This window comes from Podarcis muralis, chromosome 10, assembly GCF_964188315.1.
Source record: "Podarcis muralis chromosome 10, rPodMur119.hap1.1, whole genome shotgun sequence".
Lineage (NCBI taxonomy): Eukaryota > Metazoa > Chordata > Lepidosauria > Squamata > Lacertidae > Podarcis > Podarcis muralis.
This window is the reverse complement of record NC_135664.1, coordinates 36,863,146-36,882,738: the sequence shown is the minus strand read 5'-3', so window position 1 is coordinate 36,882,738 and position 19,593 is coordinate 36,863,146. Positions and strand designations below refer to the sequence as shown.

At 42.5% G+C, this 19,593-nt stretch overlaps 1 protein-coding gene and 1 long non-coding RNA gene across 10 annotated transcripts in view; one reads left to right on the top strand and one right to left on the bottom strand.

Moving 5' to 3' along the window:
• Positions 1-15,933, top strand: part of PPFIA2 (PPFI scaffold protein A2) — a 269,557-nt gene extending 253,624 nt beyond the window's left edge. For all 9 annotated transcript variants that reach the window (XM_028746753.2, XM_077934767.1, XM_077934766.1 and 6 more), the window contains 10 exons: positions 451-651; positions 3,014-3,076; positions 4,345-4,374; positions 5,452-5,627; positions 5,942-6,039; positions 6,496-6,671; positions 6,767-6,835; positions 9,999-10,158; positions 11,364-11,460; positions 14,409-15,933. In XM_028746753.2, coding sequence (XP_028602586.2) covers positions 451-651; positions 3,014-3,076; positions 4,345-4,374; positions 5,452-5,627; positions 5,942-6,039; positions 6,496-6,671; positions 6,767-6,835; positions 9,999-10,158; positions 11,364-11,422 — 1,032 coding nt within the window. In that variant the 3' untranslated portion in view covers positions 11,423-11,460; positions 14,409-15,933. The remainder of the gene's footprint in view (positions 1-450; positions 652-3,013; positions 3,077-4,344; positions 4,375-5,451; positions 5,628-5,941; positions 6,040-6,495; positions 6,672-6,766; positions 6,836-9,998; positions 10,159-11,363; positions 11,461-14,408) is intronic.
• Positions 6,185-15,488, bottom strand: LOC144328971 (uncharacterized). Its single transcript, XR_013394358.1, has 3 exons — positions 15,349-15,488; positions 11,284-11,427; positions 6,185-8,269 (listed from the first exon to the last, which is right to left on the bottom strand). It is a non-coding gene; the product is annotated as an uncharacterized LOC144328971 (long non-coding RNA).
• Positions 15,934-19,593: the final 3,660 nt, after the last annotated feature.

Here is a 19,593-nt window from a genome sequence, read left to right as displayed (position 1 = left end):
GTGAAAAATGTTCCATTAAAACTTCCCAAACCTTACCTGTTTTGCACCAGTTCACTCCTGTCAGTGTCACTCTATCAGTGACATGCTTTGGTTGGAAAAATAACTGTATTTCTTCCTAGTAACAAAAAGGAAATCGAACCAAGCCTGAGTGTGTGACCGTTAACACTGTCACTAGGGAAAGGACTGTATTAAAGCAAAAAGAAATTGCCACTGAAACGGCAGCCACTTGGGACTAATAAAGAGGTTCACAACGGAGCATTGCCCTGAATGCCAGAAACAGGGGCAGGTGACAGTGTGCTTTTGCAGCCCCGTCAAACACAAACAACAAGCACCCCATATTTGCAGTATGCACACCCCATTTCAGCTCCAGGCATAAAACTTCAGCAATCAGATTTGCTACTTTTGATGCTCACTGTTGTTTCCCACCCTCCACCCCACCCCTCTCAACAGTTGTGGCTGGGAATGCCCGCCTGGTATGTTGCTGCTTGCCGTGCAAATGTGAAAAGCGGTGCCATTATGTCTGCCTTGTCAGATACTGAAATTCAGAGGGAAATTGGAATCAGCAACCCTCTTCATCGCCTAAAACTCCGTCTGGCAATCCAGGAGATGGTATCACTCACAAGCCCATCGGCCCCTCCGACATCTAGAACGGTGAGTCACGTTCCTCTCTCACTCACCTAGAATTCAGTGGTGCACTGCCTGCGCATGGAAGTTAGTCATTTATGGACCTCTCCTTTCTCAGCAAGGCTTGTTTGTCTCATTTGCTTGATAGTTTTATCTTTAGTAATGCTTTCTGCCAATTTACCCAAGGCACGCGGGTGGCGCTGTGGGTAAAACCTCAGCGCCTAGGACTTGCCAATCGTCAGGTCGGCGGTTCGAATCCCCACGGCGGGGTACGCTCCCGTTGCTCGGTCCCAGCGCCTGCCAACCTAGCAGTTCGAAAGCACCCCCGGGTGCAAGTAGATAAATAGGGACCGCTTACTAGCGGGAAGGTAAAGGCGTTTCCGTGTGCTGCGCTGGCTTGCCAGATGCAGCTTGTCACGCTGGCCACATGACCCAGAAGTGTCTTCAGACAGCGCTGGCCCCCGGCCTCTTAAGTGAGATGGGCGCACAACCCTAGAGTCGGACACGACTGTCCCGTATGGGCAGGGGTACCTTTACCTTTTAGACTTTAAGCTAACGAACATGTAATTTCTTGGTTTCCTTTTGAACTCTTCTTACCATGCAAGGAGACAGCAAAAATCATGAGATGAGAACATGCAGGAGGTAATGTTTTGGGATTTGATTTTAGTTTCCATTTCCCCACTGTTTTTCCAATGGAAATAACTTCAGCCATTCCCAGATTGGATCTCTGGTTCTTTCTCATTCCCAAGTGATCGCTGCTAACCCTTCAGGGGTTTGCATTAGTTGTAAAAATGACTGTCAGCAGGTAGACATAGCACAAAGAGATGCTTTCGCTGATATTCAACAGGAGTTGGAGGGCAAGCATCCCCATGTCCTAAAAGGCATTTGCTGAGGGAGTCATCTGTTGTGTAAGGAACACATTTCCTGTGAAAGTGGCTTTAGCCATGGGCAACCTTTGTTTTGGGGGGGCAAAGCAGTATGAGGGCACCTGGGCTAGTCAGACTAGCAGGCAGCATCAGCACAAAGTCACAATGGCCAGTGTCTCCTTAGGCAGGCAGCAGCAATAGTGAGGGCACACAATATTTCTCTCCCACTGAAGTAGGCATGTGTGGCCACAAGTCTCTCTCTCCTGTTGAGCTGGGCAGAAGCAGAGGCCTCTGTCATCTCACTGAACTATACAGAGATGCCTCAGCAGAGAAGTATGGTTTTTCTCTCCCCCTTTTTTGGTATGTCCTGCTTCTGGCCATAGTTCAAATTATATTTGGGAGCAGCTTCACCTATGCATTTTCCCTACACAGGTGTACAAATTTGTAAGAGAAACTCCATGCATCTAAAAGGTGTGCATGTATCTGTTTTGTGGAGGCATATTGAGAAATCATGATTGCCATGATCCCCAGTGAATTCCATGTAACAAAATAAGGTGAGGGTTACAGATTGGTACATTTGTCTAAGAAATGCAGCAGTCCTAAGGTATAGCCAAAGATTAGAACACTAATCTAAGATGTGAACCAAGGGCCAATTTTCTGAATTTATTCTTGGAAGAAAAGGAATTATACTTGCAAAAGTACCAAGATGTTGAATACTTTTTTAAAAAATGTAGAAATTGCTGGTTCAGTGGGGGCTATTCTTTTCTAAATATGATTTTCAAAAAAGAATGAATATGGGCTTACCAACCCTTTTAGCTTTCTTTGAAATATTGCCTGAAGAAGCAACCCTTGAACTGCGCTTTGAATTTTGCATTGCACAAAATGTTAAGGGCAACATCTGAGAGCTAGCAAAACAAAACAAGAAACTGTGTGTGTGTGTGTGTGTGTGTGTGTGTGTGTGTGTGTGTAGGCAATGTCTTCTTTTTTCTCCATTCTAGAATAGCCATTTGATGACCACGTGTTCCGTTTGCCTCCTAAATGGTTATTTTTTAAAAATTAGCGCCCCAACCTAGACCTACAGGCTTCAACCTGTGCTTTCCATTTCATGAGGTTTATCATATTGGTTAAAAGGTTTATCATATTAGAAATGCCCTGTGCATATGTATGTAGCTATGGGTCTCCAAAGACCTGAAATAGCATACCTGTCTGCTGAAATAAGCGCCACTACAGCATGTTCTATGAGAAGTAGTAACAGTTGTGTTTGGAAATGGCAACCGTACTAGTATTCCTTAATACGCATTTAATGGAATTCAGGGGATCACCTCCATATCTTTTTTCAAAGTGGAGGAAGATGAAAAGCAGCTGTCTGAAGTTGTTTCTAGCTGCTGCTCAACTGAGGCAAGGACATGGTTGTGCTCATTGTGATGCTGTATGCTGTTAACTTACAGTGTTGCTGCCTTTCTTCTTTAACACTGCTTACCTAATGCGGATTCTACCTGCCTCCCTGTGGGCATTGGCAATAGCCCTCAGGCAATGTTTGGGTGACCCATGAAGAAATGGAAACTCTTGCTGCTCCAGCTAAAACGGTTAGTTTCAACAACAGCTTTTCATATTTCCTTCAATGTCAAAGTGTGGATTTTACAGTTATCACTATATGTGAATAAGCTATAGAACAGCTGAATATTGTTTTACACAATATTTATTTGAATTTTAAGCTATGTACGCTGAATATTCCGTATATACAAGGAGAAGGTCACTGTACAGTTAATGAGTCCGATAATTCATGCCAAAATAAATAAAAACAATAAATGGAGGTGCTTCTGAAGAAATGGTCAGGCTTTTCACCAATTGTCGAGTGCAGCCTGTGTATATTTAGTCAGAAGTAAGTCCAAACTGTACATAAGGTTGTAGCAATAATCACAATTTTGAATTGTGTTTCTATTAGTTTGTTCATTTCATTTTCTTGGTGCAGCAATTATTGCTGTTTGTTTAACTAGGCTAGACTGGAAATAATTCTCTGTAGTGATATATATTGGCTGAAACAGTCCTTGTGAAAATGTGCATTGACGACAGGTTGTTATGACAACATAGTGCCCGCATTGCTGATGCAGTAACATGCTTTGTGACATAGTGCTAATCCCAGAGGTATGATGGCAGACTGTTTACTTAGGACAAATTCACACCATATATTTAAAGCACTATGGTACCAGTCATGGCTTCCCCCAAGGAATCCTCAGAGTTGCAATTTGTTAAGGGTGCTGAGAATGGTTATTAGGAGACCCACCTGTTCCCCTCACAGAGCTACAATTCTGAGAGTTCCCTGCAAAGAGAGGTTGACTGTCCATACTGTCAGCTCAGAAGTGGCTACCTCTGTCCCATATTCCACCATTAAGTCTGTCCTTATGCTTACCTATTTCCATTACATGAATAAATCTTCCCAGTTATATTTACACATTCCCCCTCTCCCTGCCAAATATGAAAGCAATTAAGCTTTGAAAGCAACGATAGACAAAATGAGAATCAAACTGTTCCCATATCAGCTGTTTTGTGTGACCATGTGGGACATTTCTGTCAGTTCAGTAAATTCCCTCAAAATGTGTGCATTCCTCACCGTTTAGATGGGCCAGTGTGAGATGTAGTAGGGTAGAGCATGAAACTGCTTCTTATCTCACTTTTAATTTTATTAAGAGTATTTTGTGAGCCAGCAGTTAACCCTGCTGTAGGTTGACTTCAGTACCCTTCTGTTTGAAACGCACAATTAATGTAAGGCGCTGTATCTGTTGTTTTGCTTTTTTTAACTCATGCTGTATTTCTTTTTGTGTTATTAACTCAACGGCTGTCCTCAACACTGCAGAAAGAGAATGAGGAAGGCAGCTGGGCTCAGGTAGGAACCTTTTCCAGTGTGACTAACAATAGCTCAACATCTGGCACTAGGGAGCTGTCAGACCCTTCCACAGAAGAGTTCAGTGCTTGCTCTTCATATTTATTTAAGTATTAGAAGCCAGGGGTATTTTAATGGTCTGGTTCTTTTTTCTCTTTTTGTTAAGACAAGCTGGTTTTGTGCTGCTAATTATAACCGAGCCCCAGGCAAAAGCTTCAGTGTGCCTTGAAGGGTTAACCTACACTGAATGGACTTCTCTCACTCAAGAATTAATCCCCCCCCCCTTTACTGCAAGACAGGCAATACAAGATGCTTAGGGCAAGTGATGAGAGAATTGCCTCCTTGGGAATATGGATGGGGGCTTGATCGCCTGTCCTGGAGTGGGGAACCTCTGGACTGTGGGCCTGACCTACCTATAACAAGGGTAGTGAACTTTGTGGAAAAGCTGGAGAAGAAAACCCACTTTTCCGCAAAGTTCACTACCCTTGTCACTAGGCAGTGGCTTGTGGGTTCTCTTCAGTGCTGACATCTGAATGAGAAGGGTCTGCAATACATGCCTGCTAGAATCTGAACCTTTTGAAGGCCAGTCTACACATTATACCAGCCACATGGAGGCCAACTGAAATGATTTTTCCATGGCAGTTCCACAAAACTAAAATAACACCATTTCATCTCTCAAGATAATTTTATTAGGATTAGATATAAATCCATTGTATATACTTTGCCAGCCTATTACTTACATGCCAAACCTTGTTTTGGCTGAGGTTTCAGAAGCTTCTGAAAGTTTTGATTTCTGATATAGATGGTAGGAATCACTCGTCATCATAGGATGCCTTTCTCCTGTGACCAGAAAGGGCCCTCATGGATAATATTGCTTTATATTTCCTTATTTCTTCTGTGCACCTGTTTGCTAGACTAGGAATGCTGATTGTTGATTAGAGCTGATCAAATGATATTATGGCATACATAGAGTACTACCTAATATTACTAACGAAACTGGAACATCAAGAGAAGTGCAATTGTTCTATACTATGGACACTAGTAATATATTTTCTTATTCTTCACTACCTTCCAACCCAGACTCTTGCTTATGGTGACATGAATCATGAATGGATTGGTAATGAATGGCTTCCTAGTCTGGGATTGCCACAGTATCGAAGTTACTTCATGGAGTGTTTGGTAGATGCAAGGATGTTAGATCACCTGACAAAAAAAGATCTCCGGGTACACTTAAAAATGGTGGATAGCTTTCATCGGTGAGTTAGCACAGTATCTTCATTTATTTATTAATTATTAAAACTATGTTTATGCTACTTTTAAAACAGAAATAAAAGTGCTGATATTACCAAAGCCAAATGTTTATATCTGGGGAAAAGATATACGATCCCCTCCCCCCCCCCCCCGCAGATATATAAATCATTTCTACAGTTTGTCTCATGTGAACAGAAAGATGTTTACAGTATTTATAAAATGTTTTAAGTGGAGCTTTTCAAATGCACAAAATCTTCCAATTTGTTTACTTTCACTGCAACTTGCCTTATAATGTCCTTTTCCCCACCTTATACAACAGAACAAGTCTGCAGTATGGAATCATGTGTTTAAAGAAACTGAATTATGACAGACAAGAACTAGAAAGGAGAAGAGAAGCAAGTCAGCATGAAATAAAAGGTAATACTTTACTGAAGGAGGATATCTTTAATGCTTGTCTTCTGAATTTTTATTCTATTGGACTCAATAGCCCCAATATAGTTATATGAACAAGTTCTTTCAGGCTCAGAATGGGCTTGTCTAAAATGGAATAATTCCTTGAGGCTAAGCAAGAAATTAAACGTTTATTCATTATTAGATGGAATCAGCATAGACTTATCAGCACATTTCAAGGAAATGTAGCCATCGTACAAATTAACGGGAATTTTAAAACACAATATATCTGAACAATGCAACATTTAATTACAAGTCTCTTGAAATTTCCTCTTATTGTATTGCTGTTTTTTTGGATTTGAAAAGTCCATATAATGAAATTCCTATATAAATTTAGAACTGGTTCAGCTCAGCCCTCCGTGCGTTCTTGCACTTCTGAAAGTTCAGTCCTTGGGAAAATGCTTTTCTCCCTCCTTTTCATAGATGTGTTGGTATGGAGTAATGACAGAGTCATACGCTGGATACAAGCAATTGGATTGCGAGAATATGCAAACAATGTGTTAGAAAGTGGGGTGCATGGATCGCTCATAGCTCTGGATGATAACTTCGATTACAGCAGCTTGGCTTTGTTATTGCAGATTCCAACACAGAATACACAGGCAAGTAAACTACATTGCTAATTGTAATTATTTCCCATGGATTTTAACTTTTTTTAAAAAAAATTGCTTCAATTGTTTGATTTGGTTAACCATAGGCACGGCAGATCCTTGAGAGAGAATACAACAATCTGTTAGCACTAGGAACAGATAGACGACTTGATGAAGTAAGTAATTTTATTTATACTTAATAGGTAGCAGAGAATATGAAATGGTTGATTTTGGTCCTCATATAGATACATACCCCTGCTCGCTTGGCCCACTAACCCTTTTTAAGCTGGAGATTCTCCTTCCCAACCCATGCAACTACTAAGCTAACTTTTCCCCTTTTGGGGGCCACTTCACTCTTCTATTCTGCAGTCCTGCTTTGCACCCCTTTTCACCTTCACCCGCATATCTCTTCCTCCTCCTCCCCTCATCTTGTGCTATTTCCTCCCCCCCTGCACACAAACCACTCCCATGGTGACTGACGTTAACATATGAGAGTGCTGGAGGTGAAATAGTTAAACAGGTTACCCAATCAGGACCCAGGGGGTGGAGTCAGATGGACTATAAAACCAGCTCTGGGAGGGGCAAAGGGAGAGTTCGTTGGGAGTTGGGTGGGTGGTTGGAGTGGGAGTGAATGGGGATAGAGTTTGTGAGTAGGTTGAGTTAGTGTAGCGAAATAAGCTGAGTCAGGAATAGTTAGGGACTAGGAAGACAAGTTAATATCTGAGAGGTGGTTTAGTGAGTGACAGCAGGTAGCAGAAGTTATGGGACTGGATAGGCACCCCATGATTGTAATTGACCAATACCGTTTATGAAACCACACGCTTGTTAAACTGCAATAAATAAACAAAAGTTTATGTTCCATTTTAACCCGGACTGGACTCAGTATTGTACCAGGTAGAGCCTGGGTAGTGGCAGCGAGAAATAAAGTGGTGGCACAGGGATCAATAGACGGTGAAACGTCTGGGGACCCTGTGTGATCGCCACAGAGACCTCTTGCATCTTCCATACATTGCAGCTAAGCACCCATTTCACATTCGACCCAACCATGAAGCCGCCATCTCCTCTTATTCTTCAGACCCTTTCCCCTGTCTTCTACTCCCTCTTTTTGCAACCCCCGTGGCATCTCTTTACTCCACCCTCCTCCTTTCTTCTCCTTTGTACACAGATCGCCCCATTCCCATGCCTTCTCCTGTCTATTGTGTAGGTCTCTGTGCACCTACACACCATTATCACCTTCACCTTTTTTCCCCCTTCCTCTTTTTGTTTTTGAACTTTCCCTTCACAGAGATCACCCCCATTTTCAGGCTTTCCCCTCTCTCATTCTGCAGTCCCCTTTGCATACACAGCCCATACTGATATGTTACTGTATCCTTATGATGACTACAATGTTAAGAAAAAATCTGTCAGTTTTAGAAGAGTTTAATTCAGTTGATGAATGTTGTACATACATGGGTGTTTTCTTATTAATGAAATATCTCTTTTAACTACAACATTGAATCTTGAACTTCCATGTTGAAGGCAGCACATGGTACCAGGAAATGCATGATTGTGGAGAGGTACTGTAGAATATTTGAGGGCTTTGCATCCTTGATCTCTCTCATATGAGACAGCTGAGGAATGGAAGAGCCATATTATTATTTTCAATTACTTTCTTCTTGCTGTATTCAAACAATGGCAAAGCTTTGAGCAAAGCCGGAATGGAAGGACACTGAAAGGTTGCTGTTTATATCTATATTTATCTATCTCTTATACACACACACACACACACACACACACACACACACACACACACCCCACCAGATTTAACAAGGAAAAATAGCAGTGATGGGTACAACACAGAAGCTAATACAACAGAGACTTTCCCAACTTCCTCCTTGCTATACTCAAGCTTTGTTTTAAACCTGCAGTTCCCCCAGGTCGCTCTCTGCTCAGTCTAGTCAAAATTCTGCCATTCTTTAAAATCCCCTCTCCATTTTTCTATCTCTGCTGTTCCCTCTGTGCTCCTTCCATCCCTTCTTTACTCAGTCTTTTACTGCTGAGAAGCCTGCCTTCTCTTTTGCTCTCCTATCCTAGCCTGACTTCATGCAAATTCAGGATTGTGATGAAATACTGCAAATCCTCCACTGGAGGCTGTGCAATTACAATCTTACAAAACGCAGCTTTTAGTAAAAAATAAATAAATGTACTAGTCAGTTTCATTAGTTGTGGCCCACCCACCTACCCCCATTTTTTGATTATATTCTTAATATCACTGTTCACATGACATTTTAGATAGGCATACATCATCCCTCTTTAATCTTTTGGTAATTTGTTAAATAATAAAACCACAGAGGTATATTAGTTAGAGTATCTCAATGGTGGCTGGCAGCATATAATCTCCCCAGCACTCCAGTCAGCATCTTCCTACCCATTGGGTCCAATGGGGACCATATCAAAGTTGAGGGTTATTTATTACTGTATTTTTCACCCTATAGGACACACTTTTTCCCCTCCAAAAATGAAGGGGGAATGTGTGTGCGTCCTATGGGGCGAATGCAGGCTTTTGCTGAAGCCTGGAGAGCGAGAGAGGTCGGTGCGCACCGACCCCTCTCACTTTCCAGGCTTCAGGAAGCTCTGCGCAACCCTTGGGAGACTGGCACGACTTCGCGCCAGTCTCCCGAGGGTTGCGCAGAGCTGCCTGCAGTCCCAGGCTTCGCGCAGCTCTCTGCAAGCCTGGGGAGACCGGCGCGACTTCCCGCCGGGCTCCCTAGGCTTGCGGATAGCAGGCTGTGTTCTGGGGGCTGGGGTCGGGGGAAGCTCGGGCTTCCCCCGCACCAGCCCTGCGCCTGGGGGGGAAATAATTTTTTTTTCTTTATCCCCCCCCCCAAAAAAAACAACTAGGTGCGCCCTATGGGGCGAAAAATACGGTACATTCCATTTGATGCTCTGTTGTGCACATCCTATATTTCAGTGTCTCTATCTGGCTCACTTTTTCACTGCGTTCTGGCCATAGAGGAGTTGTTGTTGTTGTTTAGTCATTTAGTCGTGTCCGACTCTTTGTGACCCCATGGACCAGAGCACACCAGGCACTTCTGTCCTCCACTGCCTCCCGCAGTTTGATCCATAGAGTAACAATGCCTATATATGGACCATTTTATCTGGCTATGCTCGAAAGGAATGATAAAGCTATACATTGGCCAGCCTAGAACAAGATTCCCTTGTTAAATATCTGTTTCTATTTGTAACAAGCAGAAGTCCACCTTTCTATTGATAACTATTCCTCAACTGTTCAGTTTTAACTACCCAGAAGACTAGCTTTCAGTTTTAGCAAAATTAAATACTGTATTTGTGTGTCAACAGAGTGATGACAAGAATTACAGGAGAGGTTCTTCCTGGCGAAGACAGTTCCCCCCACGTGAAGTCCATGGAATCAGCATGATGCCTGGCTCCTCAGAAACACTGCCAGCTGGGTTCAGATTAACTACAACATCAGGACAGTCACGAAAAGTGGCAACTGATGGTATGGGACGAACGCTTATTTTCATAACTAAAGGTGTCTAAGCATTCATTATCTATGTGGAAGAAAATATGCCAACCTTGCATAAGCAATATAGCCAGCAGCAAAGCATCACTGACTTAGGTGCTGGTTGGTGTGGAATATTTACACATAAAATGTGTTAAGAATGTAATACTAAACCATGGTTTAGAGGTACATGAAAGAGCTGCAGCAAACCTTGGGCTCATATGCTTGTCCCCGTGCTCCCTACCTGTATTTACACAGTTTCAAATGCCTGAAAGGGGTGAATGTATTTTTCATTTCTACATTTTATTTATCCATTTTATTTATTCTTTATATTTATAACCTGCCCTTCATCCATGCGGCTACAACTAATTGAGCTAAGAAGCAGTACAGTGGTACCTCGGGTTAAGAACTTAATTCGTTCCGGAGGTCTGTTCTTAACCTGAAACTGTTCTTAACCTGAAGCACCACTTTAGCTAATGGGGCCTCCTGCTGCCACCGGATCCCGATTTCTGTTCTTATCCTGAAGCAAAGTTCTTAACCTGAAGCACTATTTCTGGGTTAGCGGAGTCTGTAACATGAAGCGTATGTAACCCCAGGTACCACTGTACACACCTTCTTTCCCCAATTGCCTCATATCATCACAAGAGCAAAAAGAGAACCTTCCCCCCCCCAACCACATGGTCTGCCTGCTGTGTCTCCTGTTCCAGAAGATCTCCATATATGGGTGTGAATGAATGAATTTACTTTATTCGGTCACAGACCAGCATAAGCAAAATATCTAAGTAAATAGCATAACATATGGGTGTAATGGTCAAATAGGTAAGGTACATACAAATGCCCTGATAGCAGGGTCAGAATCTTTTTAAAAAAAAATCTGGGACACAGATCAGGCACTCTGGATATACACCCTCTTTGAACATTAAGTGTACGTGTGCGCATCTGAAGTGCGACAGGTGCATTCTCTCTTCCCAACATGTATAATGGAGCAAATCTGCAGCTGTACCCGCTGTCCCAGTCCCTAGTGATAACTACTCAGTACTATTTTTAACAAATGAAAATCGAATGGGGGCAACTGTGCAATCCACACTAAATAAGCTTCAAGAGTTGGGTCACAGAGAATACCTTACAGAGTGGGCTCCATGTTTTTTTCCTCTTCCTCTAATTCCAAGATTCTTCTTGTTGTGTTGGTTATCAATTTGCAGTGGCGTCAGCGCGGTTGCAGAGACTAGACAGCTCGACAGTTCGCACGTATTCGTGCTGACAAGGCTGGCGTGCAAAAAAGGACGGAGGTGAACTCATGTGAGTAATTAAAAAGCTATCTTATTTGTTGTTGGGGTGGAGTGGGCAGAACTGAAACAATAACCATAGCAGTGTAGGGTTCTCTCAAAGGGCCTAGGAAGTTCTCACTGAAGTACGTCTGGGCACTGGGATAGTGAAGGTATGCCTGGGCTATACAACTTCTGACTATTCTTAGACTTTGTCTGCACATTAACAGCATTGAGCAATAAGCAGCTATGAGTTCTCAACATCTAAGCCTAGGGATGAGACTCAAATGAATCTAAGGAACCTGCCTGCAGCCTAAAGAGTAGAACAGGGTATAGAGGACTAGGTCTGAGTGATAACTGGTTTTTAACATTGTGATGTATCAGCAGCTAAATACCAGTGTGTGTGAAGTGTATCTTGGCTGCTTCTTCCTCAGAAGCAGCTGAAGTACATCGCCCAGTCCCGTGCCCCTCAGCTGATCAAGTTTCTCCCCTCTGGCTGACACGAGCGGGAGGGGGCTTCCTCAAACCACTCAACTGAGGGGTGGGAAGCCCCCCATACTGCTCTGGCAGCTTCCACAAGCCAGAGGCAGGGCTTGGTTGCTCCAGGAGTGACTGACCAGAAGAGTACACCCTGCAGAGGCTGCACAGTCACCACTTCTCAGCTGATCACGCCCCACTCTGGCTCCTGTGATCCAGGGGAGGGGAGAAACTGCTCCATTGAGGAGCATGTGAATATTTCTTTTCCATAAACCCCAATTTACTTTCCTCTGTTTTATCATGTGTCTTACTTCTGCTCCTTGAGCATAGCTGGGTGGAATCCAGAGTGGCTGGAGCAACCCAGTCAGATGGGTGGGGTACAAATAACAACAGTCACACAATTTTTGACACTGCAAAATAGCACCATCAGGGCAAATGTCAACCATGATGGTGTACTTTTCAGCAGAAAACTAGCATAGGACCCCATCCACATTTGAAGCAGATTCCAGCACCGGGCCCCAAGATGTATTTTGCTCCAAAATAAAAGCGGCCAGATGTAACACACTTGTTTACACACATCATTAATGCCATGTGTAGTTTAGCTCTGAATGGAGAGGGGGAAAGCTTTTCCTTTCTCCCAAGCAAAAAACATTAAACCAAATGAGGACAAAAACACTGAAATGGAATAGCTTGTAATTAGAGCTATGTAGGCTGTTGTTAGCATGCCAAGGGTATGAAATGGAGTGCCCCAGAACATTACAAATTTCACTGCAAGTTCAGATAGTAAAGAGCCAATGCTTGCAAATATCTGATTACCTATGATTATCTAATCTACTGCTACTACCACAGTCAGCCATCGCTTGAGAATACAAATTCTAAAATTAGGAAATACAAACAGCACTAGGCAGACAAAAATAATGTGCTAAAGGTATAGAAAAATGAATCAGTGCAATTTGCAAGGACTACTACTATTCAAGAGTGCAGTCTATGGGTTCATTGCAAATACCATTGCCCTTGACATTTATTCCACTAGTAGCTACAGTAATTTATGGACCAATACTATCACCAATGACATCTGAAACATTTCCCAACCTGCATCTATCAAAGGAAACATTTTACATTACCAACAATCCTACTAGAGAGAGAAAAAAGCAACCCAATATATTACTTTAAAAAGATGCAAAACAATTAAGATAGTGAAATTCCAACTGGGCTTTTTATTGTATTAACATGTTTGCTTTGGTATATTATACAGTGGTACCTCTGGTTATGAACTTAACTCGTTCCGGAGGTCCGTTCTTAACCTGAGGTACCACTTTAGCTAATGGGGCCTCCTGCTGCTGCGCGATTTCTGTTCTCATCCTGAGGTAAAGTTCTTAACCTGAGGTACTACTTCCAGGTTAGCGGAGTCTGTAACCCGAGGTACAACTGTATGACTAAACAATTACAATCCAAATTCTCACAGAAAACAGTATCATTTACCCTGATTGCTTCAGGTAAAATATGTATACTTCAAAAATGTTAGGTCTGAGTGGCAAAAGGAATCTGGGGCTGGTAGCTCAATACGTACAGATGCTGCCTATGTTTAAATTTCCTTAGTGCCTCAAGACAGATTTCCCCCATTGTGTCCGCAGCCCCTTTTCTCCACAATACAGTGGTGCCTCGCAAGACGAAATTAATTCGTACCGCAAGTTTTTTCTTCTTGCGAGTTTTTCGTCTTGCGAAGCACGGTTTCCCATAGGAATGCATTGAAAATCAATCAATGCGTTCCTATGAAGACCGTCCAGGGACAGAGGGGAAGCGCCGCGCGCCTTCCCCTCTGTCCCCGGACCTGTTTAAAGCAAGGGGCGGTGGGGAGAAGATTGCTTCTCCCCGTTGCTGCCCCTTGGTTCAAAAGGGGTCCGGGGACAGAGGGGAAGGCGCGCCTTCCCCTCTGTTCCCGGAGATTGCGGGGCTGGCAACGGGGAGAAGCGATCTTCTCCCCGCCGCCCCTTGCTTCAAAAGAGGTCCGGGGACAGCAGGGAAGACGCGCTGCGCTTCCCCGCTATCCCTGGAGCTTGCAGGGCAAGCTTCGTTTTGCAAAGCAAGCCCATAGGGAAATGCGTCTTGCGAAGCGGCTAAGAAAACGAAAAACTCCTTTGTCTAGCGAGTTTTTCGTCTTCCGAGGCGTTCGTCTTGCGGGGTACCACTGTAATCCTGCCTGCTTCAACAGGGCTGTGCTAGAAGCTATTTACTACTCATTAATAATGAGCCTAAGATAGAGATCACCAACCTTTTTTGGGGGCACCACATGTTGTAATCAAGCACACACCACAACTTATTGTATTGGCTACACCAGAATGATTTTTGAGCTTAATTTCTGTAGAGGGATAAAGAAGGGTGCCCTGCATTGCCAGAGAAGACTTCTGCAGGGCCCACAGGCACCATGTTGGAGACCCTGGGGCTCAGTAACAGAATATTATAATGGAGTAATTACTGAATGTACTATTTTCCCCCCACCTCTAGATGCCAACTCTTCTACTTTACCTGAAGTGCACTACCACCACATTATGAAAAGAAGCTTTTTATTCAAGAACAGGGTATAAGGAAGTACACTAGAATATTTATCAGACTAAACTACATGGAGATCTTTTTACAAATTGTGTTTTAAGGTGCAACCTGCCAAGTACTACCATCATGCAACTCTAATTCATTTCAATGGAGGTAACATAAGTTTCAGACAGCCCCATTGAAATGACTAAAGAATGTGCAGCAACAGTGCTGGCCGGACTGCGCCCATTGGGTAGTTCAATAAGGTAATAGTTACTAATTAAGTTTTTTTTAAAAAAAAATAAACAAACCCCAATGTATCTATCATCATAAATTTGATTGAAGTGCAGGAAAGCTTTTATCAAAAGGAGACACTCATTTTTAAACTTGTTTCATCTGTTTTATTGTAAAATACTAGAATTTATGTATTTACTGTGTATGTATTTCTTTTAATATGTGTAAGTCTCATGTAAATGGATATAAATATGATTTTTTAAAAGAAATTAAATCTATGGTACATGGGGTCTTAGTGCAAACACTTGACAATACAGTGTCAACAATACTGTTTGTATCCTTCCATTCCACCATTTTTACAGTTTTGAATTGTAGCAAAGTCAATTGGATATGTTTAGCAGAGTTATTAGATGCTTCAACATGTTCCTACTTTTTAAAAGAAATCTGTCAATATTTAAAGCTCAACACCTGCCTCTGATGATTTACAAAAGAAAGATTTGAGCCAAAAATGGACCTCTAAAGGCAAAACACAATTGTTATATATACTTGTAGAAAAGCACTGTGACGGCTCTCCTTTTTAATATCAACAAGATCAAAAATCAACTACAGGACGTTAACAAGAGACATTCTCCTCAATGGCTACTTATGGACCAAGAAGAAACTAGCTTTTTCTAGGACTCACGTTTTGCCTTCCAAATTCTTCAGATGCTGGCCAACGTTGGCATAGAACAAACATCAAGGGGAAATAAATCCTGCTCTTCAAGTTTTCAGTTATATAGAAAAATGCTGCCCTCCATTTCTTCATTATAATAGGCATTAGACAGCTGATTGTCTAATAACATGTTTATCCAAGACGGCCTTGCTGAGACTTCTCGGAAGTCAACCTTATCAGAGGAACTAACTGAAAGGCAGAAAAGTTAATATATAATGTACAAAAGCTTAGAGGAGAAACTATTATCTGCTGTGGCTTTATTTGGTGGTGTTATTGATGTTTATTCTTTGTTTATATGGGAAGTTTCAAAGTAAGACCTATTTAATAATGTCATTTACCTTCTATTTGCTAATCTCCCGCTGCCTGATCTTAGCTTCAGACCTGTCTTTTGGTTATTCCTTTCAGCAGGTTGATCTGCAAAACATCTGCACGTACATTTGTTTTACTGCGTTTTGTTTTGCTTTTTTTACTTAAACAGACCTCAGTTAACCAAATGGTGACAGATTCTTTTTCTCCCCCGTTGTCAATAAAAGAAAATCAGTGCTGTTTTATGTGTTCAATGTCTGATGGAACTGCATGGTGTGTCACAGCTTCAAATGGAACTTTAAGAGGCAAACATTGCTTCAGGGGTATAAGCATAACGTTTTCTATTAACAAGCAACCAGAATGTGCTTTGAAAGATAATAATGCTGTCTGCCACAAGATGGTGCACTGAACGTATTGCTTCATAGAAAGTAACGTACAAAAGGGGTTCCTTCTAAGTAAACTTTGCTACAACCACCAAGACACTGGCTTGATCAATTGAATATAACTCTGTTGTTGTAACCACTGCTGTAACATGTCTTCAAAGTTCCAAACACTTTTTAGACCAATATAAAGCTGGAATCAAAGGTACTAGCAACGTGGTAATCTAATTCTCCAACCACTGTTTGATCCTTAGCAAGTTAGTTAAGTCCCATTGATATAAGTATGATTAGTTTTAGTTTGGAGTCAATACACTATATAACAGCACAATATAATCCGATAAATAGGGAAGGTGATTTGAATTTAACGAGGCTTACCTATGGGTAAGTATGTAGGACTGCAGCCATAATGAATTTTTGCTGAAGCCTACAGATGCCTCATTTTCTTTTCTAGCTACCATGTGTCCTAGAATAGAATTAAGACTACTATGAAATACACCAGGCTTCCTCAACTTCGGCCCTCCAGATGTTTTGAGACTACAATTCCCATCATCCCTGACCACTGGTCCTGTTAGCTGGAGGGCCAAGGTTGAGGAAGCCTGAAATACACGAATTCTACTAGTAATTGCACTATGCAATATTACTTTTCAGTAGACAACTATAGCAAGAGCTTCTCAAGTTTTTCTTTCTCTTCTGCCCAAAACTGGTGGGTATACCCTACAGGTGGGAAAGGACCTATTAGCTATAGGGCTCAATAATACCTCTCTCACATTTACGATGTGCATATAGACATAAAGAGGCATGACAATGACAAGAAATGAGAAATCTATGTTCCTCCCATTTGTTGTTGTTTAGTCATTTAGTTGTGTCCGACTCTTCGTGACCCCATGGACCAGAGCACGCCAGGCACTCCTGTCTTGTCTGGTCCATGGGATCACAAAGAGTCGGACACGACTAAACAACAACAAATGGCATTTCCTCCCATATATACGTGTAACTTTAGGGTTCATGTAACTTTCAAAAGCAAATGGAAAAGTATAGATGTGAGAGGCATACAAATACCGCCTTTAACTATTCTAATGCTCCGCCTACCTCCATACTTGGGACACATGTACAAAGGAGTGTGTATGGGAGAAACAGCACTTTGATGCCTGTGACTCACCTCCCATATACGATTTCCATATGCTGCTGTTCCAAATCAATGAAGAGCCAGTCCTGCAGATACCTGGGTCCCAGGATTCGAAGGACATACACATAACAAGCCTTTGGTCTCTGAGGTGTAGCCAAGTAGCTGGAAGGAAGACACAAAGTTAGGATAAATTGGTCCTTATGTCTTAAGTACAATAAAGCTTTAAGAGTGTCATCATGCAGTCCCCTTTGGAGGATTTGTAGTGCTGCATCACTATCCTGACTGGATGAAATTGGGGTGGGGTAGGGGCACAAAAGAGAAGACAGAGTGCACAACAGCAGCGGCTGTGACATGGGAGCAAAACAGAAGAGACAACTGAGAGGAGGTTTAAAACAATGGGAGAGGTCTGAATAGACTGGGAAGGGAGAAATACTGCTTTTTAAAATTAGTTTTACAAGGAAAAATAACAGGGGGAAAACATCCTTTCCCATCTCCTTTCTCGCTGTATTCAAACCCTGTTTTAAGCCATTCTCCCCACTGCAATGTCTACTCACTCGCTCTACTCAAAGCTCTGCCATTGCTTAAAACCACAAAATGTTTCTCTCCATCTCTGCTTTGTTTGAATCTCTACAGTTGTTTAAAACTACCACTTTCTCCTTCTTACACTTTTTAACTCTCACCTCACCTGGGGATATGTTCTTGACCATCGCACATTTAAGCAAAATCACTAAAGCCCGAACAATCCCCAGAAGACCACTTAAAAACCATTTTTCAAATGGTGGCACCTACCTGTGAGGGACGAATGAAGTCATCCTCCTCCCTCGCTGGATGATGCTTCTGATTATATGAAGACTGAGAAGTGCTTGGCTCAGAGGTGGGTTGCACAGGCACATCTGCTGCTACGACAGCAGCGGCTGGTATCTGTGTGAGGAACATGGTGATTGGCAGCTGCCGATGTTGTCTCTTGAGCTCATCAAACATTTTCTTGTATAGTCTCAGAGTGTCTGTAATCCCACGGATGAACTTGAGGCTGAGTTCCAAGTAGATCTGAAAGCTGTTAAGTCAACCCGGCCTGGCTTCAAATTTCATAGCAAGCAGGTCCCCATCTGTGATAGAAGGTTTGAAGTCATAGAGGTTCGGTGTCTTTTGGCACAATATGCTTGCCATCCATGGAACATGTTTCCAGTTTGTGTCCTCCAGTCACAAGTTCAGTGCTTTCTCTGTCTCCACCAAAGCCTTGTCCTAAACCTCGCTGCAGTCAGTGGTGCGCTTACTGCCACAGCCCCATGGATCTCCTTTTCATACACCTTGATGGTATGGATGCTGGACTCATTCTGGCCAAATTTGCATGCCACAGCACTCAGACATGCCAGCCTTCAAGCAATCCAACAAAGCCAACACATCTATCAGCATGAGAACCACCCTCTACTTTTTTGTTTTCTCAGAAGCTGATGGTGATGGTGATGATGCTTTGTGTTTTGGTGGACTATTCTGCTGTATGAAGCTCTGCCAACCACCTCCCTCACACTCCAAACCCCTCTGTTCCCTCTCCAAATCACTCCACGAGTTTCTCAGATCTCCTCTCCAACCGCCTCTTCTGCACTCAAACACTCTCACAAACACAGCTGGGATTGCTGCTCATTTTTTTCCTGCTCTCCCACTCCCTTTCTCCCCCAACCCATTCATGTAAAAGGTCATGTTTAAGTCCCCACCTCTATGTGCTGTGGAGAGACTTCAAGCCAAACTGAATACACCACCAGGGTATCTGAGATGGAATTTGCTCTACATTGGACAGAAGATTCCTGCATTGCAGGGGGTTGAACTAGATGACCCTTATGGTCCCTTTTCAACTCTACAATTCTGTGATTCTCCCTATTCCCACCACCCTCAGCTTCTACAATACTGCTGCTTTCCGGGAACCAGCAGCTGCTTTAAACATGCTTTTGAAGTGGGAGAAACGTAACATTTTCCACATGCATCCTGAACTGCAGTTCTATGAAGGCAATACTATGCGCTATTTCGAACCATTTGATTGACTCTAATCAAAGTTCTATGAAGACTTTCTAAAGTTTCTTCAACTCCCCTTTTGACTCTGCTGTTTAGTCTGTGAAGCCAAAATATGCAACAGATGTCTTAAAGCAAATGAAGGTTGAATAAACAAACATGTATAAGATTGCACCTTGAGTACTAAGACTGAAACTCTATTAAACAGAACAAAAAATGGCATTGCTTCTACACAGGAAACTGGTTTACAAAGTCAGATCAATGGTCCATCTACCTATAACAATGATTGGCAGCATCTATCCAGGTTTTCTCAGCTGTAGCTGGAGATGCCAGAGACCGAAAAGAGGGCCTTCAGCGTAAAAGTGTGTGCTACACCACTGAGGAATGGTCATCCTAAAG